This window comes from Hakea prostrata, chromosome 4 (genome assembly GCF_041222555.1).
Source record: "Hakea prostrata isolate BN-2017 chromosome 4, UWA_Hpros_2, whole genome shotgun sequence".
NCBI lineage: Eukaryota > Viridiplantae > Streptophyta > Magnoliopsida > Proteales > Proteaceae > Hakea > Hakea prostrata.
In genome coordinates, this window is record NC_142603.1 from 48459180 (window position 1) to 48481437 (window position 22258).

The 22258-nt window shown below is 37.6% G+C and overlaps 1 protein-coding gene across 1 annotated transcript; it reads left to right on the forward strand.

The window, feature by feature from the left end:
• The first annotated feature begins 622 nt into the window (after positions 1–622).
• Positions 623–17192, forward strand: LOC149019268 (coatomer subunit delta-1-like). The gene is made up of 12 exons (XM_089153299.1): positions 623–844; positions 2608–2700; positions 3421–3460; positions 5790–6013; positions 7174–7416; positions 7556–7718; positions 7859–8163; positions 15318–15516; positions 15659–15812; positions 15970–16032; positions 16122–16218; positions 16792–17192. Exons 2-12 carry the CDS (start codon positions 2698–2700, stop codon positions 16879–16881), a joined length of 1581 nt encoding a protein of 526 aa, XP_089009425.1. The 5' UTR covers positions 623–844; positions 2608–2697; the 3' UTR covers positions 16882–17192.
• Positions 17193–22258: the final 5066 nt, after the last annotated feature.

Sequence of the window (22258 nt, forward strand, 5' to 3'; positions counted from 1 at the left end):
TACCTCTTGCCTAGGTCAATATCAAGAAGTTCGTTCCACACGACGATATTCAGCTTCTAAATCCGGTTAAAGGTATAAATGCCTTCTTCAACAATTGTTCTAGTGCTATGGTAACCTCAAAAGCTAAGCCGGATTAGAATACCAAAGACACCTATCATAGATATGAAGGAGTTTACACAATTTTAGGTTTTTCATTAAGTCATCGGGCAGAAAAAGGAAAATCTAAGGAAAAACAGTTCTAATTTAGTGGAATGTGGCTTAGAAAATTCTATGTACGATCAATATTTTACATGTGGCATCTTAAGAAACTTCACTACATAAGATCTGTACTGCAAACGATTTTTTTCTTAAGTAAGAGATGTTGGAACGAGAATTTTATCATCACATTAAAGGGTTGAAGTCCAATTACAAATCACATTAATGAGTTGTGATTAAAATGACTTGTAAATTGACCACAATTCTACCCAAAAAATAAATAAAAATGACCTCAAATATTTTTTTTTGGGTAGAAAAATGACCTCAATTAAAACATCCATCCATTTCCTTGTAAAAAATTCAGTGGATATCAGTCCGGTTGGAACGAAGGAAGATAGCCCGGTTAACCCGCCGCGACTCAGCGGTTCACCTTTATCGCTGTTTGTCTATTTTTCCTGCTAGCAACTAACCGATTCGTCCCGCGTTCTTACAGGTTTTCAGCACTCCAGATGTGGAATTGCCATGAACAGCTCTGCCTAGCAACCTTCTCGGCTTGACGCTTTTCCTCGATCACGGGCTCTGGCAATCACTGAAGCTCAAGAACGGAATTGAAACGTTGGACTCGACTCTTGAATCTCGATCTAGTCAGGTACTAGAGTTAAATTCCATTTTCAGTAATCAATCAATGTACTGAGTAATCGTTGATCTTCTGCAATTTACCTAACATTATTTTCAAATTGAGTTACTTCTTCATTCTTCTCAAATTTTTTTTTTTTTTTTCATTTGATCAGTTGTAACTCCGTTGTTTCAATATCGTAGTTGTGATGGATCTATCAATCTCGTTTGCTTATTTGTCTGTTCATGGTTTATTGGATCTGGATTCTACATACGAACTGTAGTATTTGTAGTATCAGATTCATAGGTGCGTAGATCTAAGGTATGGTTCCGTTTAGTATCGGTTCCAATCAATATTAAGAGACTGCCTTACAGCACAGTATAAGACCTGAACTTCCTTAGTCCTCCAGCAAGCTAAGCTAGAATGATATTATGTGGGTGTTTCTCCATGGTAGTCCTTTCCCCTACTTTCTATCGACCAACCTGAGTTTCCATTCAATTCGAGGTGTTTCATCCGAGAGTTTGAGAGACTTTCGTGACTAGGCTTTTAGGAGTTAGGATAAGTGCCTTGAGACCCACAGTCAGAGATTCAGGTAATGTCTCAGAACGTGAGTCCATTGCTGCCCGATTGCAAGTGATAATAATGCACCCTAATAATTGCAATATGTGCTGAAATGTTTTCATTGTCAGTGTTTTACTGGGAATCTCATCTTATACTACCCTCCTGCAATCTTTGAGTATCATGTTATTTCTTATCCTTTATGCTTTGAAAGCCAACATGTACGGTTTGTATCAAATTGTCGAAGGAAGCCTTTGTCGTTTTAGTATTCTAGTATTTATGGTTCAATGTAAAAAATGCAAGTCACTACAAGGAGGAAAGGGACATAGCCTACAATGGACATGATGGGGATTATTAAATCAATTGTCTCTATAGCTTGTATGGGAAATGGAAGGATTAGTTCTTCTCTATTTGTATTACCATGCTACTGCATCAAAGGTGTGCATATTCTATTGGTTGACTTTTCTTTCTAGTGCCCTTAAAGGGGTTTGGATTTTCAGTCTACTTTATGAGGACCAGGGCAGGTTTTTCATTAAGCTCAGGTTCTTAGGTATGCAAAGAACATTTTAGTGAAAAATTTATGAATTAATGAAGAACTCTTCTAAGGACTGTGGCGGATAAGAAACCTGCCTTTTAAGTGGCTGATTGATCAGGACCCTTGCACAAATTTTGGTACAATTATTATTATTATTATAATTATTATATTATTATTATTAATTTTTTTTTGGGGGGGGGGGGGGTTGAGTTGTGCTTAGGAGGGAGTGTTTATGTGAAGTGGGGTAAGGGAACTCAGGTGCCTTTAATTACTGAAATACATTGATTAGTCTGTTTAATTAATGGACAATAATTCAAAGGTAACACTATGTACATTATAACCTTCCCCAGACCCCACAATGGTGGAAGCCTTGGGCAATAGAGGAAAAATGATGGTGTAGGTCATGAGATTTGATGAAATCTTTGATTTGTTTCTCCTGTTATCTGCTTTTGGATGGTTTCTATCAGTCTGAACAGAAGACATTTTGTATCCTGGCATTGTATGCATCTACTATGGCCCAATTCTTCTCTTTAAGATGTAGCATGTTTTACTTGTTTTACTATAGGTTGTTTCTTACGTACATTATTCGGTAGTGATAGTGAATCTAGATAATGCTAGATGTGTAGGCTTATTATCTAGGTGACAAAGTAATATTTTTTTGTTATTCCATGGCTGATTGATGACTTAACATTTGTTTTTGTAGGAGTCCCAGTAAGCTGACTTTTTTGTTTCTGAACCAGCCTGAGTGCTGCTCACCTATTGTTGCCAACTGTTTGATTTGATAAGGGTCAAAATGGTAATATTCACTATATCTATTTCCTCATTTATTTTGCCAATTGATGCTTTATGAACTTCTTGATGCACAAATGCATTGTACTAGGGCCATGGAAACAAGTCTCATTTCTGCAGGATACGAACATGAAACCTTAGGAAGTTTCAAAAAACACAATGTTAAATTGATTGGTTTCAACTAATTTCGACAATATTTCAAAATTTTCAATAGTTTTGATCATCTAATACCAAGTTTTGGCCAATTTCAACCAAGCCAGTTTTGGTACTTTTGACCAGCACATCACTTGTGTAGCCTTACCCAAACAATTCCAAGTTTTTATTAAATTTCAGTTACTGGCTTGTCAAAACCTTGGTTAGTGCCAAACTCTTTACCCTTGAATAGGACACAATTGGTGGAGATAATATATTAATTGTGATGAATTTCTTGTTCCATTGGAATGTGTGGTCCTTTGAATTTACTTCTTATACCCTTGAATCATCCAGGTTAGTTGACTTTGCCGCCAGAGCAAGTTAATCAATTATCTTCAATTAATACTTTTAATAAAACCAATTTTCTAGTAAAGGGGTGAGCTCTTGGTGCTGTTCTTATTTTGATAATTACTCTTGGCATTTCTGTTTGACTATTTCTCTTCCTACATTTTACATTTGCTTATGAGAATTTTTTCTAAATTTGTTTTTATTGGGGTAGTTATGTTTAACATTTTCTGTTGTGTTTTGTGAATAGGTGGTTCTTGCAGCTTCTGTCATAAGTAAGTCCGGAAAAGGTGAGTTTGTTGCCAGAAAGGCGGTGTATTGCAAAGGCGGTGTATTGCAATACCTGGATTTAATATGTTACACTAGAAGCTTTTAATTTATTTTGGCATTTTAATATGCACGATTACTGTTGATTTTTTCTACAACGAATACAACAACTGAGCTTTATCCCAACAAAAGGAGGTTGGCTACATGGATCCTTGCTCTTTGGTTGGTTATATTTCTGATCATACGGACACAAGGCGTAAACTATGCATGTCTTTCCTCATTTCTTTATCTAGGATCATTACAAGGCTTCCCCTAGCTCTTTGGTTTCCTTCAATTTGAATGAAATCACTTCTTCATGCTGGTTATATCTATAGGTATAGATGAGGACTGTTGTAGCTAGAGGAAAGAAAGGGGGAGGAATACTAATAGAATTATTGAACTAAGCAGAATAGTGTAGCAGTCCTCTGTCTTCCAATTTTCTCAAAGCATGGAAGTAACTACCCTGAAATCTCTCTAGGCAACAGCTTGCTGGGAAGCTGGGACTGACAAAACCTGTCAAGCCTTCCATAAATTAAGCTCCATCTTGATTGTAACATGCTAAGGCCTGAATGGGCCCACAAGATTCTCGAAATTATTTCTCAAAAATTCAGGTTTGATTCGAAAGGTGGTGGTTTTTTTTAGGGTTGGGGTGGGGGCAGGGAGGGGATGGTTGGAATGAAGCTGGTCAGGTTCTTCTTGTTACCTCTCAACCTCCGTCAATCACATCATTCTCGGAGCAACTCCCAAATCAGGTTGGCCTGTCATCCTTATATCCTTAATGGTTTTGCCACATGTCCATTTGAACATCCTCATCTCTGCTGCTCTAGTTTATCACCACCCAATATTTGCCTTGTAGGTAGCTAGTATACCACTGTAATATCCTTGTCTCCCTACACTTTATTTATATGGCTTCTTAGCCTCTCAACATCTGTCTCCGTATGTCATAGCTGCTCATACAACTATGCTTTACAATTTTGCTTTATGTGTTGAAGTTGTTCACTGGTCGAACCATTCTGGTTATGCCTCTGCACTTTATCTCGTTATCCATCTTAATGTGATTGCAGTTATGCCCATATATTCCATGACATATCTACCTAGAATCTTTGTTCTATTTATTCTAACACCTCTTGATTTTGAGGTTAATCTCCATACCTCCAACTTAGAGTTAATCCCAGCTTTTGCTTCATCCACCAGAAGAATGTCATCAACAAAAATAAAACGGAAGGAAACTCATCTTGGATGTCCTTGTTTGAATCTTCTATTACCAATGCAAACAAATAAGGGCTGTGGATTTTTTTCTTCTTCTTATTGTTTATATGTTTTTCCCCTTCCTGGTAATGGCCATCTATGAGGATCATGGCATTTATCATTGTTATTACAATCCTCAGAAATTTCTTGAATCATTTTTGTTTTTGTTTTTGTTTTTTAAATAAATCCTTGAAGTTACCGTCTCTATTTGAGGGCTTCTTGCTTGTTAGGTTTTGAAAATTTTGGTGCCCGATGTTACTGTTATTCTTAATTACTGCAGGAGTGTTGCTTATTGAAAATTTCACATGTTATACATCTCCTGGAGATACTGGAAACAGCCTGGCTGTGAAAGGAGTGGTAGCACTGCATAACATGACCTTCCCTATGCCCTGCAGTGCCTGGAGGCTTGTGCACCAGTACAACTTTGTTTTTTTCCCCGTGGTAACTGTTATGGAGATCAAGCTTAGGGGTTTTATGGAGATGTCTGGTCTTTTGTTTGCTTTCTTTAGTAAAGTTTAACTTTAGTGTCCAGTAAGAGAGAACTTGTTGAGATGAAAAGGTGGTGTTAGGCCTATGTTAAACTATTTTAGAGGGTGAGCCTTTACCTAATGGTTGAGTTGTAATATTTAAACCTGTTAGCCGTCGATTCAAAACTTGGAAACAGCCTCTCCTGCAAACCAGGGATAAGGCTCTGAACATTTGTCCCTTCCCGATAGTGCAGTAGCAAGAGCCTTGTGCACTAGGATGCTCTTTAGTTTTGATGATTCATATTGTGCAAGGAGGGGGGAAAAAAGATTTTATATCTAAGTTGAGATTGAATTGACTAATTAGTTAGCTCAAATGGTTAATTTGTGCCTATTGCAGGGCAGAGGAGCCTCATGCACTGGGTGCTCTTTTTAATTGGATTGACTCATTCCATTTGATGCTGATTCCTTGTGCTGATCCTAGTAATATGCTTTTGGGCTGCTGCTGTATTTGTAATGTCTTGAATTTTATCACCACAATAATGATATTTTCATGCCATAGGAGTTGCATCCATGATGATCTGTGAACATTTCCTTGCAGCACTGGTTTCAAGGCAGTTTGTGGACATGTCTCGTATAAGGATTGAGGGATTACTTGCAGCTTTTCCCAAGTTGGTTGGCACAGGAAGACAGCATACATATGTTGAGACGGAGAATGTTCGTTACGTGTACCAGCCAATTGAAGCTCTGTATTTGTTGCTTGTCACAAACAAGCAGAGCAACATTCTTGAAGATTTGGAGACATTGAGGCTGCTTTCTAAACTTGTATCCTTTTTATTATTTTATTTATTTATTTGGTCTATGATTAACTGCTTTCTGAACTTGGAACCTTTTTTATGTTGGTCTATGATTAATCGTTTTCATTTTTGTTTCTTATGGCCTCTGGTCTTAAATACTTACACGGGTCATAGTTAAATTGTTCATTTCCCACATTAATGATAAGAAAATAAATGCAATAATTGCTAGGTCAATACGGCTTTCTAGTGCTTTGCAATTGATTGGACTCCCATTAACAGCTGGATATTCACTCTCATGAACTATTTCATATTGTTGTTGTCTCATAAATATAATTATGAAGTGTCTTCTGTTAAATATAGTGGTGCATTGTTAATGTGAAAGGTGAATGACTTGAGATGCAGTGGTAGAAATATAGCATGTAATTTATTTGCCTGAATTATAAGTGACGCAGATCCAGCACCAAGTTGGACTAGTTTCCTCTGAAACCAACCTAGGGTTGACAGATAGGGTGTTTGGGCCTTTGTCTTGTAGGTTTCTGTGGTCATGGTCCAATTTTATGAGACTGAAATTTGAGTGTCTATGCTAAGTACGAAAATAGTTTATTAATTGGTTCAAGTGGTCAATTAATGTGATCCTGATCTAATGTTTCAAGGCCAGCAAGCACTTTTCTTATGTTTTATTTTTTCTTTACATGTCCAAGTCCTAAGCTTAGTAGGAGTACTATTTTAAGTAGTAATTCAAGATCTATTTTTTAGGATTTTATTTCCTATTTCTTTTATGAGTTGTAACGCTGATTAGACATTCTATCTACCACCTTTGAGGGAAGAGTATAGGTAAGTTAGTTTATGCAATTTGAGATCTGTTCTGGTGTGTCAAGTCCACCAGACTTAGGGTTTTTGGTGCTTCAAGTCCAAACCCTAAGGATCATTGGTACATTAAGTCCAAGGTGGTTGGGAATTCTGAGTGTTTAAAGTCTAATAAACCTGTTGTGGCTTTGGATTCGGCGTTAAACTTTCATTTATCAAGCTGATCCATTGAAGATTTAGATGGCCATCAAGTTAGACTTTCATTTTCAAAATTTTACCGAAGCATGCTAACTTTCTACAGATCAGTGATATATACCTAGATGTATGTTTTCAAAAGATGCAACCCTTAAAGTTATATAGTTGGTCCTTAACCATATTCAGGTACCTGAATATTCTCCATCTCTAGAAGAGGAGGGTATTTGCAAGGCAGCTTTTGAGCTGATTTTTGCTTTTGATGAAGTAATCTCCCTTGGACACAGAGAAAATGTAACTGTTGCTCAGGTAAAGCAGTACTGTGAGATGGACAGTCACGAAGAGAGATTGCACAGACTGGTGATGCAGAACAAGATCAATGAAACCAAGGACATCATGAAGCGTAAAGCTAGTGAGATTGACAAAAGCAAGGTATTACAAATTTCTGTAGGTCTAGTTTCTGAGGTTACTTATTGTTTATTCTGCATTGCTTATTTTCTTGTTCATTACCTTTTTAGGGTGTCAAATTTCAAGCTATTTTCTTGCATATTTATGCTTGTGTGCTCTGCAGATTGATAGGACTAGAAGTGAAAAGGGGGGTTATATGTCTCTCCAATCGGCAGGTTCAGGAAGAATTGAGAATAGCTTTGCTGAAATGAGCATATCTAGTAGTGGAAGTGGTTTTGGAGGTGGTTTGGGTACTGAAGTGGAAACCTTTTCTAGCAAGTCCAGAGGTTTGTGCCTATTTGCCTGCATAAAGTCCATACTGTTGTAGCTATATAATATCAATATGAATTGTTTGGCTCCATGTCTAAAGAAGATGATCCTTCTTTCTCTGGTGGAATTTTCTAAGAACTTCCTCTTATGTTATCAGGTCGTCCCTCTGCATCTGCCACTGCTCCTCCTAAAGGGCTTGGTATGAAGCTTGGTAAAACACAGAGGACAAACCAATTCTTGGAATCTCTTAAAGCTGAAGGTGAAGTGATTGTTGAGGACGTGCAACCAACTGCTAGTCAAGTCAGATCAGCTGCTCCACCACCAACTGATCCCATCACATTGACTGTTGAAGAGAAGCTTAATGTGACACTGAAGCGAGATGGTGGGGTCAGTAACTTTGATGTTCAAGGCACTCTTTCTCTCCAGATTCTTAAGCAGGAGGATGCATTTATTCAAGTCCAGGTAAATTTTCTATCCACTTTATTCTACTATTCCACCTGCTTACAGTGAAATGTTGGGTTGTTGTAGAATCCAAGGATAGCTTGTTGTCTTCAACTGAATTTCATATTCTTGAAGACTTTGGAACCATCATCCTTGGGAAGTCCTCATCACAGAATCACAGACAAAGCGTCCATCACAAATTATATAGTATGTTTATATTTTTAGGTTTCTTGGACTGTAGGGTATTTAACAGTATACTTGAACAGCAGGGTCTACGTATGATGAAGCTAAATAAGAGGAGTGGCAATCCTCTCAACAAATATATGAGGAAATCCATACAGAAGTATCAAAAAAGACAACCTCGCCCTATGGAAGAACGGTCAGATCCTAGATCCTCATCGACCATGCTCCTTGCCTGGTTTAGTTCAAAACTGGTGCAGCTTTGCAATCTGATGCAGACCCAAGTTACCAATACCACTCCTGCAGGGAGAATTTCAAACCATAACATTAGCTTTTGGTTCTGTTTTGGGCCATATTTAGCTGATTTCACTGGTTTGCAACTCAGGTTTCTAGTCATTCTGGGCCCTGAAGAACCAGTTGTGGAATCTATTTTGGAATTTAATTTGTTATTTATTTGCTTCACTGTTTCGCAATGATGTGGTTCTAGATTGGAAAGGATCCAACAAGGAGCCAATAGACAGGGTCTGGGATGAGTTCGTGAACTTGGGCAGTTCTAAAAAATGGTTTTAGGTAAAAAACTAGGGCTGTATAGATGCTAGAGTTCGATGGTAGGGTTAGGTTATGTTATTGTAGGGGAGTTTGTCTGTGAAGGTTTGGTGATACCTTGATGGAGGAACTTTTCTAAAATTAGAATATCAGCAAATTAGGCTTTGGTTTCCAGGTCTTGGGAAGCAAGGATAAGGCTGTGTACATCTGAGCCTCCCCAGACCTGCTTAATGCTGGAGCTTTGTATACTGGGTACGGCCTTTTGTGGGTTGCAGAAAAGAAGAAGATGAGGGAGTCTAGGGTGTTTCTAATGGTCAGAATAGTATGAAACTTAGGTCGAGTCCTCGTGGCCCTGGGGTTGTTAGGGTAATTTGATCCAATTATGGTTGTGTTTGAAGTTGGATTGGTCTGTGGCTCTGTAGGTTCTAGGGTTTGTAGTTGGCTTCCAGAGATTGGGGTAAAGAATCTAGGGTTATGGTTTAGAGAATTAGAAGAAGAAGAATTAGGTTTTGGGTTGATTCGACTTCTGTTGTTTATATTCACCCCAAAAAAACCTCCCCGTTGTTGAAGATCTTCTTGAGCAGTAACTTGAGTCGTTGAAGATGTTCATGGGAGGAAGAAAAGAAAAGAGAGGAAATCAGGTTTGGATATCAAACTTATATGCCTTTCTCAACCACATTAGAACTCTTAAAAATATATTCATATTCTTTACGCAGAGTCAGTTCATCACTAATTGATGGGGGAAGATTTAAAATCTAATTAAACTCCTAAAAGGCCTCCTGCTTACTCTTAAGGAATCAAAATAGAACTACAACTCAAACTAAATCTTGGTTCCAACCAGGATTCATTTTGAAATCATGTTTAAGATTGAAATCCAAAATAAGACCTAAGGACTGAATAGAAGTTAAAATATCCCTAATTACTGTTCCATTCTCCCATGTACTAATATTTACCCACATTTGATGGGCTTATGGGGCTCATCTTTTCAATATTACACAAAAATAAGAAACTGAAGTCCTATAAAACCCAACCATGGGCTAAAATGAGGTCCCTTTAGGCCTTTGTTGACCCAATCAAACAATCATAACTGGATCACCAGGGCTGTTAGATGTCCTTTTAATAGAGCTTAATCAGCATAGGATGCTCTCATGTAGCCTGCACCTCGTTAGGTACTGTTGTTATTCTGCTTTCTTCTGTTTCTTGATCCAGCATGTCTGTGTCTTTGTTGAACAATTTATGACCGGATGTTTGTAATCTACATACAAAAAAAGGCTTCTAAATAAAAGATTAGACTTCTAAAAAAGGCTGAATCGCAGGCTATGTTTCTGGTGTTTATTGAGTAATCCATGTTCAGCAGCTGAGATAGTTGTGGGTGAGAGACCCAGGGCTGAGATAGCCTTTCCGTTCACTTCTTTTCTCTTCTTCTCTCGAATCCAATTGCACTTGAGCACCATGTCTGTGACTGTAGGTATGATTCATGTGAAAGCATCTGCTGCTGTTTTTTTCCAATCAACTCATGTTCCTGCTGCTACTGTAAAAGAAAACTGAGAGCTTGTTGCAGATTCTTCAGACAATTGACTCCTGGACATTTAATGCTGATTCTCCCAATTGAATTAGTCTTGCCACTGGTCTGTAAGTTCATTAGTTAGCTGCATTTTTTTTAACATTTACCCCTTCATCCATTCATAAACCCTGGTGTGCTATTAAGACTGCTGTTATTCCTTCCCTCCTTCATACAATCCATCTATCCATCTCTCCATGCCATCTTTCTGTTACCTCACCATTAGCCTTTCCTAATTTAATCCTGTATGCTATTCTCAAATTTTGGCTGTCTAGACCTGAACCTGGGGTTTTTTCTACTGGAGTTATTTGGAGCTTGAACAACATATTTGGGTCTCTTACCTTGGATTTGTAGTCTTATATTAATTCTGGCTTAGTCAGTGATCATTGTTGGAACTAGATCACACCCTGTTTCCTGATTATACCAGCACACTAATGTTGGATTTTGTTCTATTTATGTTTCCTTGTTCAAGTTTGATGGTCAATAATATCTTCCAATCTAACCTTGGTAATTTGTTGAATCTTGTGTGAACTATTCCTGTAGTCTAGTGGACCATTTGACTTGCTTTTGGTCTGAGGCTGAATTGTCATTGCTGAGATATCTAAAATCTCTAGTGTGCTTGGTTCCCGAACCCTGCAATTTTGGAAAAACTAATGTTGTTTTTGAAGCCCTTATGTTGTTATGTAAGTTGAAACTGCATTATGATCCTTCAGCAAACATCATTAGTGAACAAGGTGTGTAAAGTTTGAAAAATCTCTTCTAATGGCATGCTACACCATGTACTATCCGAATTTCATCTAAATCCAACTGCTACAACTTAATTCTTGGTACTCTGAACCAGAACCCTAAAATCCTAATTGATTCAAGAAACCTTCCAAACCCTAATTGAAATATCCCCATCTCATGAACCTAATCATCTGAACCCTACAATAATCTTGGGTCTTGATACAATCAACCCCTCACATTCTTAGGCATCTTCCACCAACCCATATGGTTACACATCAAACCCATAACAACTCGTAACAACACCTATTTCATGCAGATCCCTAACATCCCAATCAATTTTGGGGTAACCCTAGCCCTATTTCCCTATATTAGAGCTATTTTTATTTGAGATCCTGTTTAATTGGCCATAAAGCTACATCACAAAGATGTGAAGTGGAACAAGATGCTTTGGTCCAAAACACTAAGGAAGGCCTCTGTTCTTGGAATTCTTCCGCATTTAGAAATATCTCTTATAGGGTCTCCTCTTGTAGCTCTAACCTCCTATGGGTCCAGTCTCTCCTCCAAGTTGATCCCTTCAATTCTTCCTTTGCGGAAAATGAGAAAGTCCTTTACTTGGAGCTCTCCACCCTCATCTCCTAAGAGGAAAGCTTTTAAAGCTCGCCAAAACTTCAATACCATCCCTGTTCTTCTTACCAATGATGGTTATTGGATCTCTTACCCTCCCAGTATTAAGGCTGAAGTTGTTTCCTTCTTCTCCAACCTTCTCTCTCCCCCCTCCCCCTTGGCCTCCTCAATAAATTTATTGATCTCCCTCCCTTGCTTCTCTCTTTGCCATCCCTTCTCCTGATGAGATCCTCCTTGCCATTCGCTCCCATAGCACTAGTTGTGCTTTGGGGCTTGATGGCTTTAGTTTGGATTTCTTCCTCACTTCTTGGGACTCATTCGAGGATGACCTTGTGCGAGCCATTCATAGCTTTTTTCCCCAATCCTTCTCAACTTTCTTCCATTAATCAAACGTTCCTTTGCCTCATCCCCAAAAAACCGGGTGCTTCCTCTCTCTCGGATTTTTGCCCCCTCTCTCTGTGTAACACCTCCTCTGCAAATTCATTTCTAAGGTCCTAGCGAATCGTCTTAAGAAGGTTTTGCCTTGCCTTGTGAACGTTAATCAATCTGCTTTCATCTTCGGTCATCGTATTACGGATAATATCCTCCTTTGTGCGGAGATTGTTTGTGGGTTTGACAAGGCATCCCATTCCCCTGCTATCCTCTTGAAGCTGGACCTTGATAAAGTTTGCGATTCCATTCGTTGGGACTTTGTGAATGATATCCTTTCAGCCATGGGATTCTTGCCCTCCTTCATCCATTCAATTGAGATTTGCATCTCCACTCCCCATTTCTCAATCTTCACTAATGGGTCCCCTGTTGGGTATTTCCCCTCTCGTGTAGGCATCCGCCAAGGTTGCCCTCTCTCTCCGTACCTTTTTACTTTGGCCTTAGAGGTCCTCTACCACATCCTCTAATCCAAAACCGACCTACTCCTCATCTTTCCCATTTCCAAGTGCAAATCCCTTAAACTTAGTCATCATGTTTTTGCTAATGACTTAATGATCTTGTCCAAAGTTGATCATCTCTCCATCTCCTCCATTCTTTTAGCCCTCTGCCTCTTTGAGTCCCTCTCTTGCCTTAGGGTTAATCTTGATAAATCTACTCTCTTTCTCTCTTGTGTCTCTAATTCTGTGCGCACCACCCTTCTGTATCTCACCGGCTTTAAGCTAGGCTCCTTCCCTATTGTCTACCTAGGTCTCCCGCTTATTCTTGGTAGACTTATTCGCCACCGTTGCTCTCAAATGCTTGATCACATCCGAAATAAGCTCCAACTTTGGAAGGGGAAGCTCCTTTCTTTCGCAGAATCGCAGGTGGAGTGCTACCATTCGTTCTTTCTCCAATCTTCTTACCTCTACTGGTGTGGCATTTTTTCTATCCCCAAGTTTACCACCTTTGCTATGGAATCCCTTTTCTGTGCTTTTTGGAAGGGTCGGGACTCCTTACATTTCCTCCGTCTTGTTAGTTACTTGAACATTTGGCGTAAAAAATCTAAAGGTGACCTTGGTATTCGTTGCATCCAAGATGTCAATTCAGCCTATCTCCTTGAACTCATCTGGAAAATTGTTTCCAAGCAATATTCCATTTGGGTTAATTGGGTCTATTTCTATCTTCTTAGATTTGAGTCTTTTTGGATTGCCTCTATCCCTTCCAATCCTTCCTGGGTTTGGAGGAAGCTTCTCCTGTTGAGACCGTATGCTCTCTCTGCCTTCTCTACCCCCATATTTCCTCTAGTTCTACCACCTCCTTCTGCTTGATCCATGGCTGATGGGTATTCTCTTTACTGTTCTTGGCCCCCATGTTGTCTATGAGACCTGCATCCCCAAATCCACCCTACTCCGCTTTCATCATTGATGGCACCTGGTCCCCTCTCTCCCACCCTAGTCTCACACAATTTTGGGACTCGCTTCCTACTCTCTTGGACTCCTCTCACGACCTCACTATTTGGCTTCTCTCTCCCACTAAATCTTTCTCTACATCCTTAGCTTGGAACCTTCTTCGTTCTCTTTCCCTAGCCCTTTTGGTCCCCCCTAGTTTAGTTGAAAGGTCACATCCCCTGCCACTCTTTCACCCTTTGGAGATGCCTTAACCTTGCTTTCCCCACCCAACCCTTCCTCATTAGCTGCATATCCTAGTTAGCCGCAACTACATCCTTTGTTGGAATGGTTAAGAGTACATAAACACCTATTCTTCACTTGCCTTTTCTTCTATTCCCTTTGGAGAAAAGCCCTAGCTTCCGGCCTTATTCACGGCGCTCTTTTGGCTTTGCAGTTTTGAGAAACTTTTCAGGTCCCTCCATTTTTAACCAGATTGGTAAGCTAGTCTTTTGTACCATTATCCATCATTTATGGTGGGAATACAATCTTAGGAGATGGACTTCCAAATCCCGCTCTTTTGACATGATTTGGAGTGCCATCTGTTTTGATGTTTCTACTAGGCTCCTTTCTATCCCCCATCCCCCATCCCCCAGTTGATAATACCCCAAGGAACCTCATTGTTGTCTCTTGGGGTCTTAGCTTCTCTTTCCGGTCTTCTCCTTGAAGTCTAGTTTCAACCCCCCCCCCCTTTTCGTTGAATCCTTTGTACTTTCTTGGTGTTTAATTTAATTGTTTAATCATGCCAAAAAAAAAAAATGATGCTTTGATAGAAGGGTTGTAAATCAGAAAATGGCCCCTTTTTTTCTCCTCATCCCAACATAAACTGCATCTATTTTGCATGTTGCATTTTTCTGATGGGTTCTTTCGTTGAATGATATCCTTTAAGTGCAACCCAGTGGAGCTGAACCTCTTCTTACATTTACGTCGTTAAAGCTCAAGTTAGCTGGGAATTTTTTGTTCTTTTGAGGACAATGTACTGATGTAGTCTTTTTGTTTAGCATCTATGTTTTTGTATGCTTATACACCTCTATAGAATCTCTCAATTGTATTATAGGACAACTATGGATTACTGCTGAGGTCTTTTAAGCTTGGTCTTGGAACCTCAGGACAATGTAGAAGTGCTTACTGAAGTTCATACTTCATGCAGTTCATAATGTCTTTTCCACCACGATAAGAAATTATGCAGTGCTTTTAATGGTGAGGTTACTTTCTTCATGTGACAGTGTTAAGTGGGGTTGATAGAGACCCTTCAATTAGAGTGCTCTTCGCAGCATGCTGGCTGACAATATGGAAAGTCAGAATCTCCTTCTCTCCTGGGTTCTTGGCTCTTTATCAATGAAGGTGTTCTTGGATTTTTTTTTCCCCTCTCCTTTTTTATGGTTTGAAAACAAAGGAATTGATCATGAAAAGAAGAGCGAGTATAATGCAGATAGCACAACAAACAACATCAAAGACTAAAACCCAGAGCCTGAAAAGATGAATATAATTAAGAATTTGAAATTAATGTTTGTTATTTTTTCTGTTTCTTGATATTATTTTGTTTGAAACAAACTTGTAAGGACTAGCACTGGTTAAAACCTTTGTCCAGATAGGATCGACTGTTTCTTGTTATAATGTTTTGCACCATATGATGACTTCATACTTTTGGCTTATGAGTGATTAACACTTGAGTTTATGTTCAGATTGAAACTGGGGAAAACGCCAGCGTTGTTTTCAAGACTCACCCTAACATCAACAAAGAGTTATTTTCCAGTGAAAATATTCTTGGCTTGAAAGATCCTAATAGGCCTTTTCCAACTGCTCAAGGTGGTGATGCAACAGGAGTTGGCCTTTTGAAGTGGAGAATGCAGAGTGTGGATGAGTCTGTTGTACCACTGACAAGTGAGCTTTGATTTTTTACACGATTGCTTTGTTTGATATAGCAAACCCACCCACTCCCCAAAAAAAAATAATAATAAATAAATAAATAATAAAACCTTCTTTCTGCTTTTTATTTGCTTAACCTGAATAATTTCTTTTACAGTCAACTGCTGGCCCTCTGTATCTGGAAGCGAAACATATGTCAGCATAGAATATGAATCTTCATCGATGTTTGACTTGCAAAATGTTGTCATATCAGTACCTCTTCCTGCTCTCAGGGAGGCACCGTCTGTGACACAGATTGATGGGGAGTGGAGGTGGGCATTTTGAATCTACCTCTTAAAATTTTCTTACAAAGTATTTGAATTGAAGCATTTAGGTACAACAATAAGTTTCAAGGAGGGGAAATTTTTACCACACCTTTACCTGGAATTGTTTTTATTTTAAACTGAGAGAATATCACACTATTTACAGGTATGACTCAAGAAATTCCACATTGGAGTGGTCCATACTACTTATTGATGGCTCCAACCGCAGGTTGACAAGATTTTTCTCAATTTTTTTGCTCCATCCTTTTAGTAATTAATAATGGCCTTTGATGTCTGAAATTTGTTCATTTTTGCCAGTGGGTCAATGGAGTTTGTTGTTCCTCCAGCAGATACGTCAATTTTCTTCCCCATTTCGGTCAGGTTCACTGCCGCAAAGACATTCAGTGATCTAAAGGTCTGTAAATTTAAAATTAGAATGGACAAGTTTTGGTAGTTATGTTTCTCTCATCACCCTGGGAACATCTGAAGGCGTAACAGTCATCACTCTTTGCCAGAGGAATTCTAGTTATTTAGACTTTAGGCCAGGTGTTGGTTTTAGCATTTGTTCATTTCCCTTGGCAACATATGTGAAAAGGCTTGAGTGTTCTTCAAGTGATATTTTCAGTTCTCCTTGCTTTATTTTGATGAAGAGCCCTTCTAAAGGTAGAGGGCTGGTCTAACTTCGTTGTTAGGCTTTTGAGCATTTGAGATAACGGGGTTTCGTAGATGTTGCCCTTAACCTCTCAAGTTCTTCCCTATCTAAGCACAGACATTTAAGTTTGTGTTTCCTATGCTTCTTAACTTCCATTTGTTTGTGTGGAAGATATCATTTCTCGCTCGTATGTGTTAGTACTGATTGATAGAAGTTTTGTGTTTTTGTCCCTACTCGTTATGAATGTTTGATCATAACCATCTTCTACATAAGATGTGAGAGGTAAAACATTCTTTAACTTTGCCTTTCTTAACACTGAAAAATAAAATCTTGCAGGTCATGAATATATTGCCACTTAAAGGTGGTCCTTCTTCAAAGTTCTCTCAGCGGACACAGTTGGTCACAGAAAGCTATCAGGTGGTGTGATTTTGATGCATACGATGGCAAGTGGTTGGGGCCTTCTGTTGCTGTCAAAGTGGTGATTTTCTCACTTGTTCGGTCTTTTCTACATATTAGCTTGTTCATTCATGTTCTTGCTGTTAAACTGTATCTTGGTAATGTTATTTAAAGTTTGGATTGTTTCTTTAGTCAGGTATTTTTCCTAATAGTGTTAGAAAGAGAAGATTGAAACAGCATAATAGACAATGAAGAGTATATGCTGGATTTGAATTCTGAAATTGTTGGGATTTTCCCTGTATTTTGTTTTCATCAATCTAGCAAATTGTATGGCCACTAAATATGAATAGCCCAGTGTTAGCGCATTTGTTTCTCTCTTTTGGCATAAATGTGGCTGAACGGCTGTGTAAATGAATCCTACCATTAAATATATCAAATTAAATCTGAACCGTTTATGATGGATGATTCATATTTAATTCCACCAAATTTAATGGTAGGATTTCTAGAACCGTTCAGCCAAGCAATTTACATAGCCGTTCAACCACCACCTTCCCTAATTGATTTGCATAATTAGAAAACCAAATCATAAGATATAGTTGACTGAAATTATAAATTTAAAATCAGAAATTAAATGTAAAGGTAGGTTGATTACTGTGGTGATTGTGATGAGAAGCCCTCATTAAAATATGGAAGCATACAACAAAGAGTGAAACAAAGTAAAAGAAATGGAATCCGGATCATCTTCCCAATAGGGGAGCACTCTCAGCTGCCTGATGGCTTTACAACCACACAATATAGTGGGACTCACTGTGTTTTAACAATAATTTTTTTTCTTCACCTAAAGGTTCCACTGTATTGTGTAGTTGTAAAGCTGTCGGATGAGCACTTTGTGCTCCCCGATGGAGAGATGATACTCCGAATTATCACGAGATATTCCCAAAAAATATACGATCACCGACTACTTACCTTACCATTTCAGTTCACATTCAAGTCTAGATTCTTCAGTTAGTACAAAACCAAAGGCATGGAGCAGTACAGAGTACAGTCAGAAGTACTTTCACTTTTTATGACTAACAACCCTTTAATTTGGTTACTAAAAAAAAAAAACTTAAAATTAACATCACCACCACCCCCACCCCCACCCCCACGAGTCTAGATCAGCTCTCAGTCAGCTACCTGACGGTTATTAATCACAAATTACAAGAGGTCATAGGGTTTGGATGATGAATTTATATATTTATATATATATTTATATTATTTTTTACCTATAAATCCACTTAATTTGTGGTTTTAACACAATCGGAGAGCATAGAGTGCTTCCCTAACAGAAAGATGATCCACACTCAACGCCACACCACCACCCGCCAACAAAAAAAAAAAAAAAAAATGATAAGAATAACAATTCTAGGACCCTTTTGATAATTCACCAAATATTTTCATAAAAAAATTAATAAAACAATTATAAAATGGTACCTTTTTTTTTAAGAACATTCAAAACTATTTCTAATGTTTTTTGTGAATGAATGTCAATAGACTTTTTATCATAGTAATCGGAGATGAAGAATATGAAAAATAGCGATTCCTTTAACAAAAACAAGGATTTGAGTTTCACTGGAGATAGAGCAAATGAAAAACGACTTTGATCGTCGGAGATAGAAAATGATTAATTGAGCCACCCCTACCTTACCCCTAAGATTGAAGAAGCAATAGATGGAAGAAGAATTCTATCATAATATGAGGAGATTTTAGTAATGTTTTTATGTTTAGAATGCTAAACTCTATGAATACTCTCTTTAAAATTGTTTCACTTAAGCTTAACGTATCCAACTTTTACTTCGAGAAACAATTTTCACAAATAACTTCTCAGATATAAATTAATTTTCGGATAATTTTTTTTTCTCAAATCAACAAATACAAAAAATTGTTCTTTGATGAGATGTGAAATGGGCTCATAATTTTCCAAAGTCTTCCCCATTAATAGATGGGACCCAAAGAGTTACGAAAGTTTGAATTTTTTCTGAGATCATCTTTTTGTTTCTGTCAACCAAACAAGCCTCTTAGAGTCTCACAAAGTCACAAGTTGCCTTTTTTTTATTTGTTCTGTTCAAAGGTCCTTTAAAGTACGAAACTGCCTTCCCTTTATCTCATAATGACAAATTTGTCTCATTTTTAAACAAACGTAATTACACAACTATCCCTCTATCATTTGAACATGTATTTATTCTCAGGATCCACCAACTCAGAATCTCAAGGTTCGGTTCAGTTGATAAAAGACCAACGTTTCGTGATATAAAATTAAAAATCCAAATTCTCTGACCTAAGATGAAATCTTACCATATGTCTAAATTATACAAAAAATTTATTAGTAAGGATGTGATTTTTTTTTTCGGGAGGCCATTTTTTATGCCAGTCGGTCTACAAGTCCAAGTGAGATAGAATAGGAGAAGAAAAAGGTGTAGAGTGAACGGAAGATTCCACTAACCTCTTTAGACTTTATGCGTCTAACTAGAGTTTGCCACTCAATGTCCTAGAATCACACTCACAAAAGATGTACTTTTTTTTAATCAAACAAGGATTTAATTGAAGTATGTGTAAACAAAGCCAATATGAATGTCAAATCCAAAAAAAGAAAAAGAAAAACCGTATATGTTTAGTCACAATCACAGTCAACATTCGGCCGACTCGGTAGGGGCGTAACTATTTTTTAACCGGAATCCGATATATTCATATATCGCCGGAAATTTGTCGATTTTTCGGCCAACTGGCAAAATACAGGCTTGATCTTGTAGAATTTGAGATCCGTGACCGAAATCTTCACGAGAATCATCGAATCTGCTGCTGCGTGATCCTCTTCTTCTCCTTCTCTATCTTCTATCTCTTCGGCGGTAGTGGAAACATCTTCTCCTCCTCCTCCTTCTATCTCTCCTGCCATAGTCGTGGTTTATCAAAGAGACAAAAAATCATGAGAAAAATTGGTGAATTTTGCCTGACAAACCTGCAAAATTTGCTAAAATGTCACACCTGGTCACATACCTTTTTAGTTAAACTTTGACTTTCCTTTGCATTGAATAACAATTTTTTTAGCAAATGAAAAATGGTGAGACCCACCCACAAGTAAAAGTTTTTTTCATGAATTATTATCACATCATAAATAGTGAATGAATTTTGTGACTAAACTTTTTGGTTAAACTTTGACTCTTTTTGTTTTAACCATATATCAAGTCTGCATTGGATAGCAATTTTTTTAAGCAAATGAAAAATGTTGAGATTCACCTACATGTAAAATTTTAGTTTTGAATTAATATCACATCATGAATAGTGAATGAAGTTGCTCCAACCCATGCAACATGATTTTTAACTATTGCAGTTTTTTTTCGTCTTCAAATGAATGTAATCTTTGTCCATAGGAGTAGTCGTGGTGTGCGCAAATCGGCCCGGATGAACCTCATTCCAAAAAACATCTATAACGTGACCCCACTATTATTTCCCTATTAATTAAAGAGCAATAGTATATTTTGTGGTTATGATACTCATTGCATTAATAAGAGAAATTGGTAAATGATGAACGCGGATATTTCAACTTTTACTCTATAACTTAAATAAAATTGATAGAAATGTCAAAAAAATTTATTTACAAAAAATACTTAAAAATCATCAAGAAATTTTAGATATTTAAAAAAATAAAATAATAATGAATTGTAACAAGATTAAACATCCATATTGAAAATCTCTCAGATATTCAATAAAATCTCTCTTTTTATGTGTGTGGAAATATTTCTTCCATTTGCTTGTATTTTTTATATCATATTGAAAGTGGGCCAATCTTTTATTATCATCACAAAACTTTGTGGTATATTATTGTGTCACTACATCATAAACTTGTACAAAATAAATGAAGCAAAATAGAGAAACACATACATAAAATACAAGATTTTTTGTGGTACATTCAAAAGCAAAACTTTTATCCTTCACTTAAACAGAAACATGCATTTATTAACAAAACTAAAATCAAAATCTTAGCAAAAAAGGATCAACATGCCTAATTGCCCATCTCCTAAAACCTCCCTCAAAAAAGTTAAAGCCATAAACATCATTACTGATTTGGGCCCAAAACCAACATTTTGAAGCTATCATAAATTGGAACGAAATTCATGTCAACTTGACAATGATATTTATTGTTTTTTGTCGCATTCAAATTTGACCCTTTCAAGTGAACCATGGTTGAATCCACTAACTGCCTCAATAAATTGTTTTCAAAGAAAAAAAAATGAGTGTGACTGACTCTGAGATCGGTTATTCATTTTCAAAGCTTAAGTCAAATTCAATAACAACATTATCCCAAGAACAGTGTCTCATAAATCAAGAAAATGATAAACAGTAAATACTTAAGAGTTAAGACTAAGTGTGTATTATCAAATATGGTGATAGATGAGTGAAAGTAGAATCTAATGCTTTGTGGTGGTTGGGTCATCCAATGTGTCCCTAATCTAGTTTATAAATGACATGAGGCCTTCTTGGCATTTTTTTTCTTCTTATATTTATTGGATAGAGTAGATGATCACCATGCGTTTACATTGCTTGATGACATACAACATGGTGAAAATTATCGTGTCACGAAATAAGTGTTCATTTTAACTGGCAAGACCTAAATGTTAAATATTTAATGCGCATTATCTGCTGCCAATGATCAAGATCGAAATCTCGACCTTCCATCTCGTAGGTGATTGAAAGCTAGACAGATGATCGAGATCAAAATCTTGATCGAGCATTGGTAGCACTGAAGTTGAACCGTACCCTCTCTCTCCGTTCAAAGACACGTGCTCTCTCTCGCGGATTTTTGTTCACGGTTGCACGGATATCCCCCGCGCAACCACAGTATTATGACACGTTGCACGTAAGAAAATTAACGACTGGATGAGTGGGTGCTTCAACAATTTAAGACTTAATTTCTTAAAATTACAAAAACTTTCCCTCATTAAATCAAAATTTACAAAAAGAGGGTCGTAAGAACCCTAACCTTATGCAATGGTTTTGTCATCTCCGGTGCCGAGTTGATCCTCTCCGTCCCGTTTTCCTTAGATCTTCAGTTCATTCTCTCCATCTGGGTGACGAGTTCATCTTGTCCAGTTCCTTTTGTTGCCGCAAATACTGATTGCATATCCAGAGTTTATCCTCGTATACAAAAAATGTTTAGGATCCTGTTGTTATTTGATTAAAGAGGTAGATCATCCAATAATCTTTATTGGATCCAGATCTTCACCGCAGATTTTCTTACTCCTATTTTATTTTATTTTTTTGTAATTTGTAGAGAATATTTGGGATTCTGCTGTTCTTCAATTAAGGAGGTAGATTATCCAAAAATCGTTATTGGATCCAGATCTTCACCGCAGATGTTCTTATATGAGTT

Coding starts and splice junctions, on each gene's coding strand:
- LOC149019268 (XM_089153299.1), top strand. Junction 7,417..7,555: donor GTGAGATTGACAAAAGCAAG/GTATTACAAATT, acceptor TGTGCTCTGCAG/ATTGATAGGACTAGAAGTGA. Junction 15,813..15,969: donor CAGATTGATGGGGAGTGGAG/GTGGGCATTTTG, acceptor CACTATTTACAG/GTATGACTCAAGAAATTCCA.